The sequence below is a fragment of the Hylobates moloch genome, unplaced genomic scaffold, assembly GCF_009828535.3.
Source record: "Hylobates moloch isolate HMO894 unplaced genomic scaffold, HMol_V3 SCAFFOLD_12, whole genome shotgun sequence".
Lineage (NCBI taxonomy): Eukaryota > Metazoa > Chordata > Mammalia > Primates > Hylobatidae > Hylobates > Hylobates moloch.
In genome coordinates, this window is record NW_026652287.1 from 39,457,156 (window position 1) to 39,471,946 (window position 14,791).

Here is a 14,791-nt window from a genome sequence, read left to right on the forward strand (position 1 = left end):
TCTGAGCAATTTATTTTTTATTTATTGAGACAGTTTCACTCTGTCACCCAGGCTGGAGTGCAGTGGCATGGTCTTGGCTCACAGCAACCTCCACCTCCCAGGATCAAGTGATTCTCGTGCCTCAGCCTACGGAGTAGCTGGGACAACAGGCGCCCGCCACCATGCCTGGCTACTTTTTTTGTGTGTGAGCCAGGATCTCATTCTGTCACCCAGGCTGGAGTGCAGTGGCACCATCATAGTTCACTGCAGCCTTGAACTGGGCTTAGCCTCCCAAGTAGCTGGGACTGCAGGCGCTCACCATCATGCCCAGCCAAAACTGAAGACTTACTGGGCTATGTGGTGGATAAGTCACAGCTGAAGAGAGACTTAGGGAAGTGGAAGGGAGAACTGTAGAAGTTACCCAGTGGGCAGCACAGGCCGTTGGTCAGTGTGAAGGAGGCTGAGCCAGGAGAAGGAGGAAAATAAGGCCTAACAGGCATCTGAAGATTCCAGAAGGAAGGGCCAGAGGAGGAAATGGCTTAACTTTTCCAGAATTGCTAACTATGGGGCCCTGGGAGTCAGGGAGCAGGATGGCGAAGGGGCAGTAAGAGCCTGAAGTTCTGGAGGGCAGAGCCATGTATTGGACAGAGCCTCACTCCAGGATGGTGAGGGGGCAGTGAGAGCCTGAAGTTCTAGGGGACAGAGCCGTGTATTGGACCAAGCCTCACTCCTTGAGGGAGAAGTGCATTTTGTCGTTGATCATCTTGCGCTCGGGGTTGAGTCGCTTGAGGATCTGGGCCAGCACGTTCACTGTCTGCTCACTGCTCAGCCCTGTCTTCTTGGTCTGGAACTTTTTCAGCAGGTCCTTAGTGGTCATGGGCTTCCGTGTCAGGTAGCGGCGCACGGCATCCTCAGTCACCTGCACGTCACTGAGAATGGGAGAACGGGGAAGGTGGCATCAGTGTGATTGTCCCCAGTAGCCCTTGCCCTGCCCCCGGCTGTCCTCGTCAACTTACCCACTGCTGGGTGTTGTCTTGCCCGATGGCGGCTGGGGGGTCGACTTCCCGGACAGGCTCTGGGGTCCCGCATCCAGCCGCAACCGCTTAGCTGCAGGCATCTCGCTCACCCGCTTCCCTGTGGGAGTGGGGTCAGGGCTGAGTCGGGGGCAGGAGGCGGAACCCCTGGGCAGGACCCCAGGCTGGGCAGTGCCAGGATTAGGGTTCAAGGGGATCAGGGACAGACAGGCCTCCACCCGCATCTCCATCCCCTCTCTGTCCTGAGCCCCAACAGAGGTCGGGAGGCTGTGGCTGTGCCTGTGGGGAGTGGGGAGTGGGGAGCGGCGAGCAGGGAGTGGGGAGGCCACGGGCGCTCACCTTGCTCGAGTTTGCTGGCAGCCGCCCGCAGGGTGGAGGAGGTGCTGCCACCCTCTGTGCTGGGCGTGCCTGGGCGGCTGTTGCCCCTTGAGCTCCCTCCCGACGGCTTCCGCTCTCTCTTGGGTGGCGTCTTCTTCTTCTGCGGAGGTCAGGGTGGGGTGAGGAGGGTGAGTCTGCAAACGGACTCCCAGGCCTCCCCGGCCACTAGGCTGGGCCTTACCGCCATGAAGAGGGCCGAGGAGGCCTCGCTGTCAATGTCGCTCTCCTCTGAGCTGTCCGACTCCTCGCTGCTGTCTGCGGGGTACGGGAAAGGGATCAGGGCCAGAGCAACCCCAGGACCTGGTGCCCACTGGTACCTCCACTGCAGATGAGGGAGGCCTGCAGGGGAGAGGGGAGGAGGCGGCAGGGCGCCAGGGCCCGACCGGAGCCTCCAATGTGGGGGCCACACGTGCCGCACCTTTCCTGCGCTTCTTCTCCTGTGGGGTGGGCGCCTTCTTCTCCTCCTCCTCCTCCTTGTCCTCCTCAGGCGGCTTCTCCTCCTCACTCTCCTCACTACTGTCGCTCTGCTCATCGACACCTGGGGGGGCAGGATATGAGCAAGAGCAGGGAAGCACCACCCCCATCTCCCCAGGGCCCGCCCAGCCACCACCTACCCTTGGGCCCCTCCTCCTGCTGCGGCGCCTTGGCCTTGCTCTCAGGCTCGTCTTGGGAACTGCTGTAAGACAGGGACGGCAGAGGATGAGCGCGTGCCCGCAAGGCCGCATGGGGTCTCGCAGCCGCCTCCGGTCGGCCTCACCTGGAGCCGTCTGACATGTAGTCCACCTCCTGGCCCTCGAAGTCCCCATCATCACTGTCCTCGAAGGCCTCATCGTCTGAACCCTTCTTCTTCTTCTTCTTCCTGCCGCCCTTGGCCAGCGGCGCCTTCTTCTTGGCCTTGGGGGCTCTGCCGCCTGGGAAGGGAGGAAAGGAGGGAAAGCGAGGAGGAAGGCAGTGGGTATTTATTGTGTTTTTCACATTTTGTGCAGTTTTGACATCCTGGGGGGCCTCACTGATTGGGTAGACTGCCCCTCCAGGGCCAGCCCAGGAGCTCAGCTCTCCTAAACAAACTTCCGGCAGACCCCACACCCCCAACCACCTTCTCTAACGCTCACAGACCACTCTCCCTCTCCCAGACAGGTGAGGCATCCGATAACCAGGGACGGCCCCTACAGCCCAGAGCGCACAGGAATTACTGAAACTGATCAACCCAGCGTTGCAGTTTCTCATAGGAACCCCCGTAAAGGCCACAGCCAGGCCAGGTGCAGTGGCTCATGCCTGGCATCCCAGCACTTTGGAAGGCTGAAGTGGGAGGATGGCTTGAGCCCAGGAGTTTCAGACCATCATGGGCAACATAGTGAGTTAGACCCCAGTCTCTACAAAAAAATACAAAAATTAGGCCAGGTGTGGTGGCTCACGCCTGTAATCCCAGCACTTTGGGACGCCGAGACAGGCAGATTACCTGAGGTCGGGAGTTTGGGACCAGCCTGGCCAACATGGTGAAACCCCATCTCTACTAAAAATACAAAAATTAGCCAGCGTGGTGGTGCATGCCTGTAGTCCCAGCTACTCGGGAGGCTGAGGTGGGAGGATCACTTGACCCTGGGAGGTCAAGGCTGCAGTGAGCTGTGATTGTACCACTACACTCCAGCCCGTGAGAGAGAGAGATCCTGTCTCAAAAAAAAAAAAAAGAAAGGCCATGGCTCAGCTCTCCTGGGCTCTGGCCTTGCCTCCTGACTGACATCACTGCTCCTCCACGCAGCCTCGCCTGACTCTCATTCTTTTTTCTCTGAGACGGAGTCCATCTCTGTTGCCCAGGCTGGAGTCCAGTGGCGTGATCTCGGCTCAACACAACCTCTCTCTCCCAGGTTCAAGCGATTCTCCTGCCTCAGTCTCCCGAGTAGCTGGGACTAGAGGCGTGCACCACCATGCCCAGCTAATTTTTGTGTTTTCAGTAGAGACAGGGTCTCACTGTGTTGGCCAGGCTGGTCTCGAACTCCTGATCTCAGGTGATCTGCCTGCCTCAGCCTCTCAAAGTGCTGAGATGACAGGCGTGAGCCACCGTGCCCGGCCCCACTTGTCTCTCATTCTAGGGCCACTGTGAACGATGGCAGACTTTGCCTTCACTGGCACCGCCTGAGCAGGCACCTCTGTGACCTAATGCCCGGGCCCCCGTGCTCACCCTCCTCACCGCTGGCGTCACTGGCATCGGACGACATCTCTAGGTCGTCCTCCAGGTCGTGGATGCGCAGCTCGCTCGCCTTCCTGCGGCCGCGTTTCTCCTTCTCCTCCTCGTCCTCGTCCTGGTCCTGATCCTTGAGCCGCCGCTGCTGCATGATGCTGAAGTGGTTCAGCACCTTGTTCCTCCTGCGGGGCAGGCACAGGGGGGCTCATGCCGGGCCTGGCACCACCTTGCACCTGCGCTTGCAGGGGGCGAGCCCCAGGGCACCACCCACACAGCCTTCAATGTGATGTGGCCACTGGGGAGTTGGGCTGTGGCACAGGACTCCCTGAAACCACACAGACAGAGCCGGCCCTTCCTGCCTTCCCTTTCTGCCCCGAGTCCCCCAAAGAGCAGGTCCCCACGTGCTGCTGGAGTCTCAGCACCTCCCTCGGACTCAGAGTCTGGCCCCAATCCAGTCACACTGGTTTCTTGCTATGTTTTTTATTATTTTTTTATTTTTTGAGACAGAGTCTTACTTTCCTGCCCAGGCTGGAGTGCAATGGTGCGATCTCGGCTCACTACAACCTCCACTTCCTGGCTTCAAGCAATTCCCCTGCCTCAGCCTCCCCGATAGCTGGGGTTACAGGCGCCTGCCACCATGCCCAGGTAATTTTTTTTGTTTTTTGTATTTTTAGTAGAGACAGGGCTTCACCATATTGGACAGGCTGGTCTCGAACTCCTGACCTCATGATCCACCCACCTCGGCCTCCCAAAGTGCTGGGATTACAGGTGTGAGCCACCATGCCCGGCCAGATCTCTTGTTATCTTAATTTATAGATGTCTTTTTATTTAATGACAAAACATACTGTTTCCACTGGAACAATGTAACATTGTCTCATTGCTCACAGAAGCTTTAAAAAACAGGACTGCAGGCTGGGCTGGGCACCGTGGCTCACGCCTGTAATCTCAGCACTTTGGGAGGCCGATGCAAGTGGATCACCTGAGGTCAGGAGTTTGAGACCAGCCTGAACAACATGGTGAAACCTCGTCCCTACGACAAACACAAAAATTAGCCAGGCATGGTGGCGTGTGCCTGTAATCCTGGCTACTCAGGAGGCTGAGGCAGGAGAATCAGTTGAACTCAGGAGGCAGAGGTTGCAGTGAGCTAAGATTGCCCCACTGCAATCCAGCCTGGGTGACAGAGTAAGACTCTGTCTCCAAAAAAAAAAAAAAAAAAAAGGACTGCATTTAATGAGAAGTGTTAGGAATGCATCTAACATGGGCAAGGCCCAGGCTGGTGTGAAAGATAATGAAACTGCTGCATAACACTGTGAGTGGCTTTACCTTACTGAGCCATGCACCAAAAAAGTGACAGCTGGGTGCAGTGGCTCAAGCCTGTCATCCCAGCACTTTGGGAGGGGAGGCCGAGGCTGGAGGCTCACTTGAACCCAGGAGTTTGAGACTAGCCTGAGCAACATGACGAGACCCCATCACAATTTCTTCTTTTTTTTTTTTTGAGTTGGAGTCTTGATCTGTCACTGAGGCTGGAGTGCAATGGCGTGATCTCAGCTGACTGCAACCTCTGCCTCCCAGGTTCAAGCAATTCTCCTGCCTCAGCCTCCTGAGTAGCTGGAATTACAGGTGCCCGCCACCATGCCCGGCTAATTTCTGTATTTTTACTAGAGATGGGGTTTCACCAAATTGGCCAGGCTGGTCTCGAACTTCTGACCTTGTGATCCACTCTCCACATGCCCAGCCTGAACAGTTCTTAGCTAAGTAGATTTAACATCTGATCAAGAGATGGCATTCTGGCCAGGCACCGTGGCTCACAGGTGTAATCTCAGCACATTGGGATGCCAAGGCAGGCAGATCACTTGAGGCCAGGAGTTCGAGAGCAGCCTGGGCAATATGCTGAAACCCCTTCTCTACTAAAAGTATAAAAATTAGCCGGGTGTGGAGATGCACGTGTATAGTCCCAGCTACTCACGAGGCTGAGGCAGGAGAATCGCTTAAACCCGGGAGGTCGAGGTTGCAGTGAGCCAGTGAGCTGAGATGGCACCACTGCACTCCAGCCTGGGTGACAGAACGCGACTCTGTCTCAAAAAAAAAAAAAAAAAAATAAGAGATGGCATTTCTCCTTTGGTTAACATCCAGGTTTTACACAATTTTATAAAATGCCAAATTCTTCTCCCTAAAACTTACAAAGCAGATTCTAAGGAAAATACAGCAAAAGGGAACCTGCCCTCCCAGCAATGATTGATCGACTGATTTTACAGTGGAGCCCCAGGAACTCAACCAACGTGGAGCAGGCAGGCAGACCTGGCGGATGTTGTTCCAGGGGAGCAGGGGTACAGAAACTGCCCCACAGGCTCAGAGGCTCATGACCCGGTGGGGAGGACGCTCTGACTTCGTGCCATTTACTGGGGTTGCTTTTGGAGCTGAGCCAACCTACACTCTTCAGAAATTTTAAAACCAAAGGAAATGATTAAAAACTAAAGCAGGGGCCGGGCATGGTGGCTCACGCCTGTAATCCCAGCACTTTGGGAGGCCGAGGGGGGCAGATCACCTGAGGTCAGGAGTTTGAGACCACGTGGCCAACATGGTGAAACCCTGTCTCTACAAAAAAATACAAAATTAGCCGGGCGTGGTGGTGCATGCCTGTAATCCCATTTCCCTACTCGGGAGGCTGAGGCAGGAGAATTGCTTGAACCTAGGAGGCAGAGGTTGCAGTGAGCTGAGATTGCGCTACTGCACTCCAGCCTGGGCAACAAGAACGAAACTCAGTCTCAAAAAAAACCCACAAAAAAAAAAACAAAAAAACACTAAACCAAAAAGGGAAAAAGATGTTTGTTTTGTTTTTTTGAGATGGAGTCTCACTCTGTCGCCCAGGCTGGAGTGCAGTGGTGCAATCTAGGATCACTGCAAGCTCTGCCTCCCGGCTTCCGGGTTCACGCCATTCTCCTGCCTCAGCTTCCTGAGTAGCTGGGACTATAGGCACCCGCCACCACACCCAGCTAATTTTTTGTATTTTTAGTAGAGACGGGGTTTCACCGTGTTAGCCAGGATGGTCTCGATCTCCTGACCTCGTGATCCGCCCGCCTCCGCCTCCCAATGTGCTAGGATTACAGGCATAAGCCACCACACCCCACCGAAAAAGATGTTTTTTTAACCCTCTGGGAGCCATCGACTCTTTGAGCATCTGCTCATCTGTGACCTGTGCAAATGCCATTTTGCAGATGCGTCCAGAGTGCCCTCCCCACCATCTGCAGGCACCCTACGGCGGTGGTGGCCCTAAGGTCTCATCCAAAGCCATACATCCAAGACCAAGTGCTCTGGGCCCCCAGCCTCATCCCCCTGCCCACAGTCACTCTGCACTGGCCTCATGCACTGTGTCCCTCCACAGCCCTTAACTGTACCCGCCCCACCTCTGAGGCCGATGTCACTGCTAGAGAAACCCTCCTTGGATGCCCTGCCTGGAGCTGCTGCCCTGCAGTGGACCTGGCTCTGTGACCTGCGGCCTGCGGAAAGCCAAGGGGGCAGTTAGACCCCACCCTGCTCTGCCAATTTGAGCTCCGGGTCACAGACTCTGGCTCTGGCAGCACCCTCTGGGTGCCCCATTGTGGCCCTAAGGCCTCCTATCTGTTTCCTCCTGAACTGACAGCTCCGAGACGGCCGAGTGGGGTCTGCCCTGGTTACCCCTGAGTCCCCAGCTCCCAGCACAGGGCCTGGTGATATACCCATGGCAAGGCACCCCATTTCCCTCACTTCTGTCCCCAGCCACCACCCAGCCCACTCACCTCTCCCACTCCTCCTCGGCCTCCTCGGCAGTGAGGGTGCGGTGCCGGGCCAGCGGCGTGAAATTGTACCAGTTGTGCACGGGGAAGGCCTCGAAGGCCCCGTCGGGGCACTGGGTGAAGATGTAGTAGGACGTATTCTCTGTCACGCCTCCCTTCTTGATGCCCTTGAACCTGCAGGGAGCCACGGTCATGGCCTGGCCCACAGAGACCAGCCCCAGTCCCGCCTGTGTCCCCCGGGAACCTGCCTCCTTTGTGGCACTTGCCATAGGAGAAAGACCAAGGGATGGAGGCCTGGGCAGGCCCTTCAACCACCTGGGCCTCATCAATTTCCACATCTGGGAACAGGGCCGGCGCGCCTACCCTGCAAAGTGCTGGGCGTGTGCACATCGGGATCATTTCTGGAAAGACCATGTGAGATTATCTCAGGAGAGCCCAACCCTGCAGTCAGACTGTCTACATTTGCCTCCAGCTCTGCTACCTCTGGGCCATACCCAGGAAACTGAGGAGCCAAGTGAGAAGATGGGGCGGGAAGGCATGGCCAAATATTTTTTTTTTGAGATGGAGTCTCGCTCTGTCACCCAGGCTGGAGTACAGTGGCACAGTCTCAGCTCACTGCAACCCCCACCTCCCGGGTTCAAGTGATTCTCGTGCCTCAGCCTCCCCAGTAGCTGGGATTACGGGTGTCCGCCACCACGCCCAGCTAACTTTTGTAGTTTTAGTAGAGACGGGGTTTCACCATGTTGGCCAGGCTAGTTTTGAACTCCTGACCCCAAGTAATCTGCCCGCCTCGGCCTCCCAAAGGGCTGGGATTATAGGCGTGAGCCACTGCGCCCAGCCATGGCATGGCCACATCTGAAGTGGACACCTGGCCCAGGCCACCATTCCCTCAAGCCTAAACAACTGCCCAGCCTCCTTGAGGCCTCTACCTCATTCTCTTCTACCCCAAAGGTCCAGACAATCTGGGTGAGTGCCCCTTCCCTGCCTATAGCTTTCCAAGGCTCCGCTGGGCCCAGCACATCCTGGCACCCACTGCCCTGTGTGAGCTGCCTGTGTCTGTCACTATCACCCAACTGCTGTGCCTGGAGCACCCTTCATCAACCTAACCTGGACCCCTCCTGCTCTGCCCTCAGTCTGCCCCCTCTGAGAGGTCATCTCAAGTGTCATGAGCCCCCAAGGCTGGCCACCCAAGCTTCCTGCATTGTGGCACTCAGAGCTGCCTCACAGCCAGGCACAAGCACCAACTCAGTGAACTATCTTCAAAAACACAACCCCAGGGCCTGGGCAGTGGCTCACGCCTGTAATCCCAGCACTTTGAGAGACCAAGGTAGGAGGATCGCTTGACCCCAGGAGTTAAAGACCAGCTTGAGCAACACAGCAAGACCCCATCTCTACCAAAAATACAAAAATTAGCCAGGCATGGTGGGGCATGCCTGTAGTCCCAGCTACTCAGGAGGCTGAGGTGGGAAGATCTCTTGAGCCCAAAAGTTGGAGCCTGCAGTGAGCTACGATTGCACCACTGCACTCCAGCCTGGGCGACAGAGTGAGACCCTGTCTCAAAATAAATAAATAAGTAGGCTGGGCGCGGTGGCTCACGCCTGTAATCCCAGCCCTTTGGGAGGCCGAGGCAGGAGGATCACGAGTTTGAGACCAGCCTGACCAATATAGTGAAACCCTGTCTCTACTAAAAATACAAAAATTAGCTGGGCGTGGTGGTGGCAGGCACCTGTAATCCCAGTTACTCAGGAGGCTCAGGCAGGAGAATCGCTTGAACCGGAGAGGTGTAGGTTGCAGTGAACCGAGATCACGCCACTACACTCCAGCCTGGGCGACAGAGCAAGACTCTCTCAAAAAAATAAATAAGTAAAATAAGATAACATACATACATAAATAAATAAATAAATAATAAAACCCCACAGGGATGGAAGCACCTCCATCGCAGCAGTGGGAATCTGAGGTTCAGAGAGGGTACACCACAAAGTATGTAAGTTGAGGCCTGGGGATGTGGACTGGTCACTAAGCCGGCACGGCCACTGCCCCACCACTTACTTCCTGCCTGATTTGCCGTTGACCCGGAGCAGCCAGGGCTGGTCCTCGGGCCGGAACTCCTTGAGGACGATGCCGTACTTCTTCCTCCGAGCCTCCTCCCGAAGCTTGCGGTTGAACTCGCTGCCCGCGCCCGATTCGGGCATCTCCTCCTCTTGGTAGATTTTCTTGTTGCTCAAGTCTCGCTCCAGCCGAGCCTAGGGGAGCAGGAAGCAAAGCCTCTCAGGGTCCCTGGCTTTGCTTGGGTGGTGCCCCCCTCCAGGAACACCCTTCCTTGCCCTAGGCCGAGCTCTAGATGCTCAAAACCAACTTACCACTTGGCAACAAGGGAGGAGAATGGTAGCCTTTGACGAATCTGGGTAAAGGGAATTTGAGCGAGCCTTGCGCTCTATTTTTGCAACTTAAAAGCTTGAAATTATTTCCAAATTAAAATTAAAGAGAAAAAGACCACCTGGTGACCATCAAGCAGGCAGGCCATCAGAGGCCTGAGGAATGTAGAAGTAATTAGACTTCACTATTATCTACAGCAAGCAACTGGTTCCAGGATTCTTTTCCAAAAATCTATAAGTAACTAGAATTTCCACACATCTCCAGAATGCATGCATATTGAAACTCATTGTGCTGTGGCTCACACCTGTAATCCCAGAACTTTGGGAGGCCAAGGCAGAAGGATCACTTGAACTCAGGAGTTTAAGACCAGCCTGGCATCAGAATGGCTTGAACCTGGGTGGTGGAGGTTGCAGTGAGCCGAGATCATGCCACTGCACTCCAGCCTGGGTGAGAGTGGCACTCTGTCTTAAGAAAAAAAAAAGGCCAGGCGCAGTGGCTCACACCTGTAATCCCAACACTTTGGGAGGCCGAGGCAGGGCGGGTGGATCATGAGGTCATGAGATAGAGACTATCCTGGCTAACACAGTGAAACCCCGTCTCTACTAAATATACAAAAAATTAGCCGGACGTGGTGGTGGGTGCCTGTAGTCCCAGCTACTTGGGAGGCTGAGGCAAGAGAATGGCATGAACCTGGGAGGCGGAGCTTGCAGTGAGCCGAGATCACGCCACTGCACTCTAGCCTGAGCAACAAAGCGAGACTCAGTCTCAAAAAAAAAAAAAAAAAAAGACCAGCCTGGGCAACATAGTGAGATCCTATATCTATTTTTTAAAAATAAAAAGGCTAGGCATGGTGGGAGGCTGAGGCGGGTGGATCACTTGAGGTCAGGAGTTCAAGAGCAGCCTGACCAACATGGCAAAACTTCGTCTCTACTAAAAATACAAAAATTAGCTAGGCGTGGTGGGCGCCTGTAATCCCAGCCACTTGGGAGGCTGAGGCAGGAGAATGGCTTGAACCTGGGAGGTGGAGGCTGCAGTGAGCCCAAGTTGTGCCATTTCACTCCAGCCTGGGCGAAAAGAGACTCCATCACAAAAAAATAAAATAAAATAAATAAAAAGAAACTCATTGTGCAATACTTGCTGACATTAAGGCACCAAAATCTCTACAAATGTAACCATTTATCATGACCTATGTGGCTAATATGATCCGAATTACCCTTAAGCTCTTGATTTAAGGTCCATATATACCATTTCCAAACCACTCTAGAATCAGCCACATCTCATAACCTCCACTGCCTCCAGTGCCCCACCAGGACTCACCTAGACCAGTCCAGTTGCTTCTACCCTGGTCTCCGTTTTTTTGCCCTCAAACCCACAGTTTGTCTCCCCACAGCAGCCAGATCACACTACAACTTCCCAGTTGAAGACGCTTTAATGGCTCCCAAAGTCCTTTCTAGAGCCTCTGATGGCAGGGGCTCTGGGAAAGCCCCCAGCCCAGTCCTCCCTTGCCCAGATAAACCTTGGCCAAAAATGTCCGACAGTGGGCACAACTTCTAAATGTTCTCCTTTAAGGAGAGGCCTCCGGTGGACCTACTAAACCTAACTTACAGGGACACCCAGGAGCTCGACCTGGGCCTTTGCCATTTCCTTTTTTTTTTTTTTTTTTTTTTCTTTTGAGACAGGGCCTTGCTCTGTTATCCAAGCTGGAGTGCAGTGGTACAATCATAGCTCACTGCAGCCTTGAACCCCTGGGCTCAAGCGATCCTCCTACCTCAGCCTCCTGTGTAGGACTACAGACCCACACTGTCAGCCCCAGCTAACTTTTTTATTTTTTTGTAGAGTTGGGGGTCTTGCTATTATATTGCCCAGGCTGGTCTTGAACTCCTGGCCTTAAGCAAGCTTCCTGCCTCAGTCTCCCAAAGTGCTGGGATTACAGGTGTGAACTACTGCACCCAACCCTTTGTCATCTATCTTTTCTTCACTTGGAGAAAAGTGAGAAAACTAAGATTTAGTTACTATGACAGTTAAGCAACTATCACAATCACCAAGGTCAGGGGCAAGTTCTCTCACCACCCCAGCCCCCAACCCCCAGGACTCAGGGACTTACCTGATTCCACGTAGCAAAGTTGACTTTATCGGCTGCATTAAAAGCCATGATGTTATATTTTTTGGTTGTATTCCTGGAACGGATTAGAAGAGGCAGTGTCAATCCAATACAGCAATTCAATCATTAACTTAATCAGTCAATGCCACTGAACCATTAATTCAATCAATCGCCCAGCTGGATCATTAATTCAATCAAATCATTAATTTAATTCAATCACAACTCAACTGAACCATTAATTCAATTCAATCATTCCATTCAATTGAATCATTAATTCAATTCAATTCACTCAACAAACCCACCCAGCTTCATTCAGCCTGTTTTGCCTGGCAACACTGGATACGGAAGACTCCAAGGATTCCCAGTGTGCCAGAGAAGCTAGACCCATCCTCTCCTGACCCCAGGCAGAAGAAGAGCAGATGGAGGGACAAAGATTTGGGGGAACCCAAGATGTGGAGATTATTGTGAACTCAGCCTTGGGGAGGAGGGAGGACAGGCAGGGAGTATTTCCTGGAGGAGGAAGATACTGGAGCTGAGTTTTGCAGAATCATCAAGAATTCACCCAGCAGAGTTACAGTTTAGGGGTTGAGGGGAGGCACTCATGGCAGAGGGAACAGGATGTACAAAGGCCTGGAAAGGAAAGACAGCCTGACCACTTTGAAACAGGACGAGGAATATGTCCTTAGCGCTGGCCTGGGCATCATGGGATCATATACTCCTCGAAGGTTAGGCCAGGAGGCTGGATCGCCGTGTATTAATGCACCCATTCATTCATTCGTTCAAAAAAGCAGTGTTGTCCCCAGAGAAGCCTCAGCTTAATCCCAGCCCTGCCCTCCAAGTCTCTCCCGGTCTGGAGGGAGAACAGACAGGGCCAGAAACGCCTGGCTAAGAAGATCGTGAAGGTTTTCATTTTTGGGGGGTGGAGAGGAGGGGGAGACGGGGCTGGGGACTTACTTAGGAACTCGAACGACGTATTCAGTGACATTCTGGCTGCTAGGGCCCTGCGGAAAGAGGAAGCGGTGAGTGAGGGGTTGCCGAGGTCGCCGTCGGAACCCCCGAACCCCGCCAAATCCACACTCACTAGGGCCGCCATGGGCAATGGTCAGTGGTTCCGATCTGGTCCGACCGGGGTTCCTTTCGTCTCCTCTGGCGTGCGCGTCCCTCGATCCCGGGGAAGCCGCCGCTCGGTGTCGGGTCTCTGTCCCTGAGCGAGGACCCCAACCCTAGGCGCCTCTGGCACGGGGAAAAGGTAACCGGAAGAGGCGCTCAGGCTACTCCGTCTATGCTTCTGCAGTCGCCTAACCCGGAAGCGAAACCCTCGAGCGGCCGCGTCGCTATGGCAACCTTCTTAGCGACTGTGGCCACCTCAGTGCGCAGTCACTTATGCTCCTCCGCGGCTATGGTCACCTCAAAAGGGCCACCACGGTCCCTTTTTAGACTCAGCAAACCTAGGCCGAGTCTGAGATAAACTAACGGGCCTCTGTCGCTGGCGCTCCTGTATTTAACACGGTTAACTTCATCAAATGGGGGACCGCCCTCTCTCGTGACGTCAGCACCCAAGGACCGTAGGGCATCCTGGGTGGGAAGAGGAAGACGAATCCCCCTTGTGGGCGCCCAGGCACTTTGCGCATGCGCCAAGCCGCTCCGGACCTAGGGGGCCAAGGAGGCCGCGTCACCATAGCAACCGAGGCCTACTCGGGTCAGGTCGAACCGCCGCTTGGCTCCCCGTGGGCCTGTTTGGGGTTCATTTCCTCCCCCTACCCCGAAGGGGTCGACCCCGTCATTCCCGCAAAATGACCGAGGCGGGGACCCTTGTGACGTTGAGCCGAGCCAGGAGGGGTCAGAACCTGGGCGGGGTCGGGGCGCGACCGCCCCAAGAGCTGCTGGCCGGATGGGTCTCTGCAAGTCCAAGCTGCCCGAGGTGGGCAGGGCTCTGAGGCCCCAGGAGAAGGGTAACGTCGCGGGGGCGGCCGGCTGGCTTCCTGTGAGGAAGGGAAGGAAGCTGCAGAGAACAGGAGGGAGATGCAGGATCCCCTACCCGGTTCCAGGCATGCACACACCCCCCAAAATCATGGCAGTAACACAACTGCGCATGCTCACGGCGCAACCATTCATTGCTCCACTTCGGAAATACTCCAGCACCTCCTGGGTTCGGGGCCCCGAAAGGTGAATCTGTCAAAGCAGCTCCCCACGGAGGATTACAGTGTCCTCTCGAGGGTTACAGTGTCGTGGAGGAGACAGATTCATAACATGGGAATCTACAACCCAGGAAGGAGCAGGAGAAGCACAGCGGGGCTCTGAGGGCTCAGAGAAGAGGGGAGGTTTCAGTTGGGCGCTGACGGATACATAGGAGTTGGCTAAGCAAAGGGAAGGGGGGCAAGACACAAAAGTTAGGCCATGAACTATAGACACCGTCGATGTGTCTGTTTTCATTTATTCCTCATCCACCACTAAATGTCAGAAACTGCCAGCTCCTGGGAATATAGGAATGAGGGAGGCAGAAATAGTCCTTGCCTTCACGGAGTCGAGTCTGGCTTGGGGGAGACAAGAACGAATAAACGGCCGGGCACGGTGGCTCACGCCTGTAATCCCAGCACTTTGGGAGGCCGAGGCGGGCGGATCACCTGAGGTTGGGAGTTCCAGACCAGCCTGACCAACATGGAGAAACCCCGTCTCTCCTAAAAATACAAGATTAGCCGGGTGTGGTAGCACATGCCTGTAATCCCGGCTACTTGGGAGGCTGAGACAGGAGAATCGCTTGAACCTGGGAGGCAGAGGTTGTGGTGAGCCGAGATCACGCCATTGCCCTCCAGTCTGGGCAACAAGAACGAAACTCTTGTCTCAAAAAAAAAAAAAAAAAGAAAAAGAAAAAGAAGGAAAAAAAAAAAAAAAGAACGAGTAAATAGAGAAGATCATGACAGACTGTGGCCATTGCTGTGGAGGAAATCGGTGTCTCAGACAAGGAGTG

General features: G+C 54.6%; 2 protein-coding genes across 4 annotated transcripts in view; one reads left to right on the forward strand and one right to left on the reverse strand.

Moving 5' to 3' along the window:
* On the reverse strand, window positions 1–13,519 carry GTF2F1 (general transcription factor IIF subunit 1). 2 transcript variants are annotated; one of them, XM_032169415.2, is made up of 13 exons: window positions 12,905–13,519; window positions 12,778–12,824; window positions 11,827–11,899; window positions 9,396–9,589; window positions 7,350–7,520; window positions 3,580–3,755; window positions 2,149–2,302; window positions 2,006–2,067; window positions 1,810–1,929; window positions 1,573–1,646; window positions 1,353–1,491; window positions 996–1,113; window positions 1–908 (listed from the first exon to the last, which is right to left on the reverse strand). In XM_032169415.2, the coding sequence occupies exons 1-13, from the start codon at window positions 12,914–12,916 to the stop codon at window positions 704–706; spliced, it is 1,545 nt and encodes a 514-aa protein (XP_032025306.1). In that variant the 5' UTR covers window positions 12,917–13,519; the 3' UTR covers window positions 1–703. The 2 variants fall into 2 exon arrangements, with proteins under 2 accessions (XP_032025306.1, XP_032025305.1); XM_032169414.2 differs by having other exon boundaries at window positions 3,571–3,755.
* The window catches only part of LOC116478329 (adenylate kinase isoenzyme 1), a 16,694-nt gene continuing 15,413 nt past the window's right edge, over window positions 13,511–14,791 (forward strand). The window contains exon 1 of one of the 2 annotated variants that reach the window (XM_032169428.2): window positions 13,511–13,744. In XM_032169428.2, coding sequence (XP_032025319.2) covers window positions 13,617–13,744 — 128 coding nt within the window. In that variant the 5' untranslated portion in view covers window positions 13,511–13,616. The remainder of the gene's footprint in view (window positions 13,745–14,791) is intronic. The other variant, XM_058425121.1, reaches the window with a different exon arrangement.

Coding starts and splice junctions, on each gene's coding strand:
- GTF2F1 (XM_032169414.2), bottom strand. Junction 11,900..12,777: donor TACGTCGTTCGAGTTCCTAA/GTAAGTCCCCAG, acceptor AATCCGTTCCAG/GAATACAACCAAAAAATATA. Junction 909..995: donor AAGACAACACCCAGCAGTGG/GTAAGTTGACGA, acceptor TCCCATTCTCAG/TGACGTGCAGGTGACTGAGG.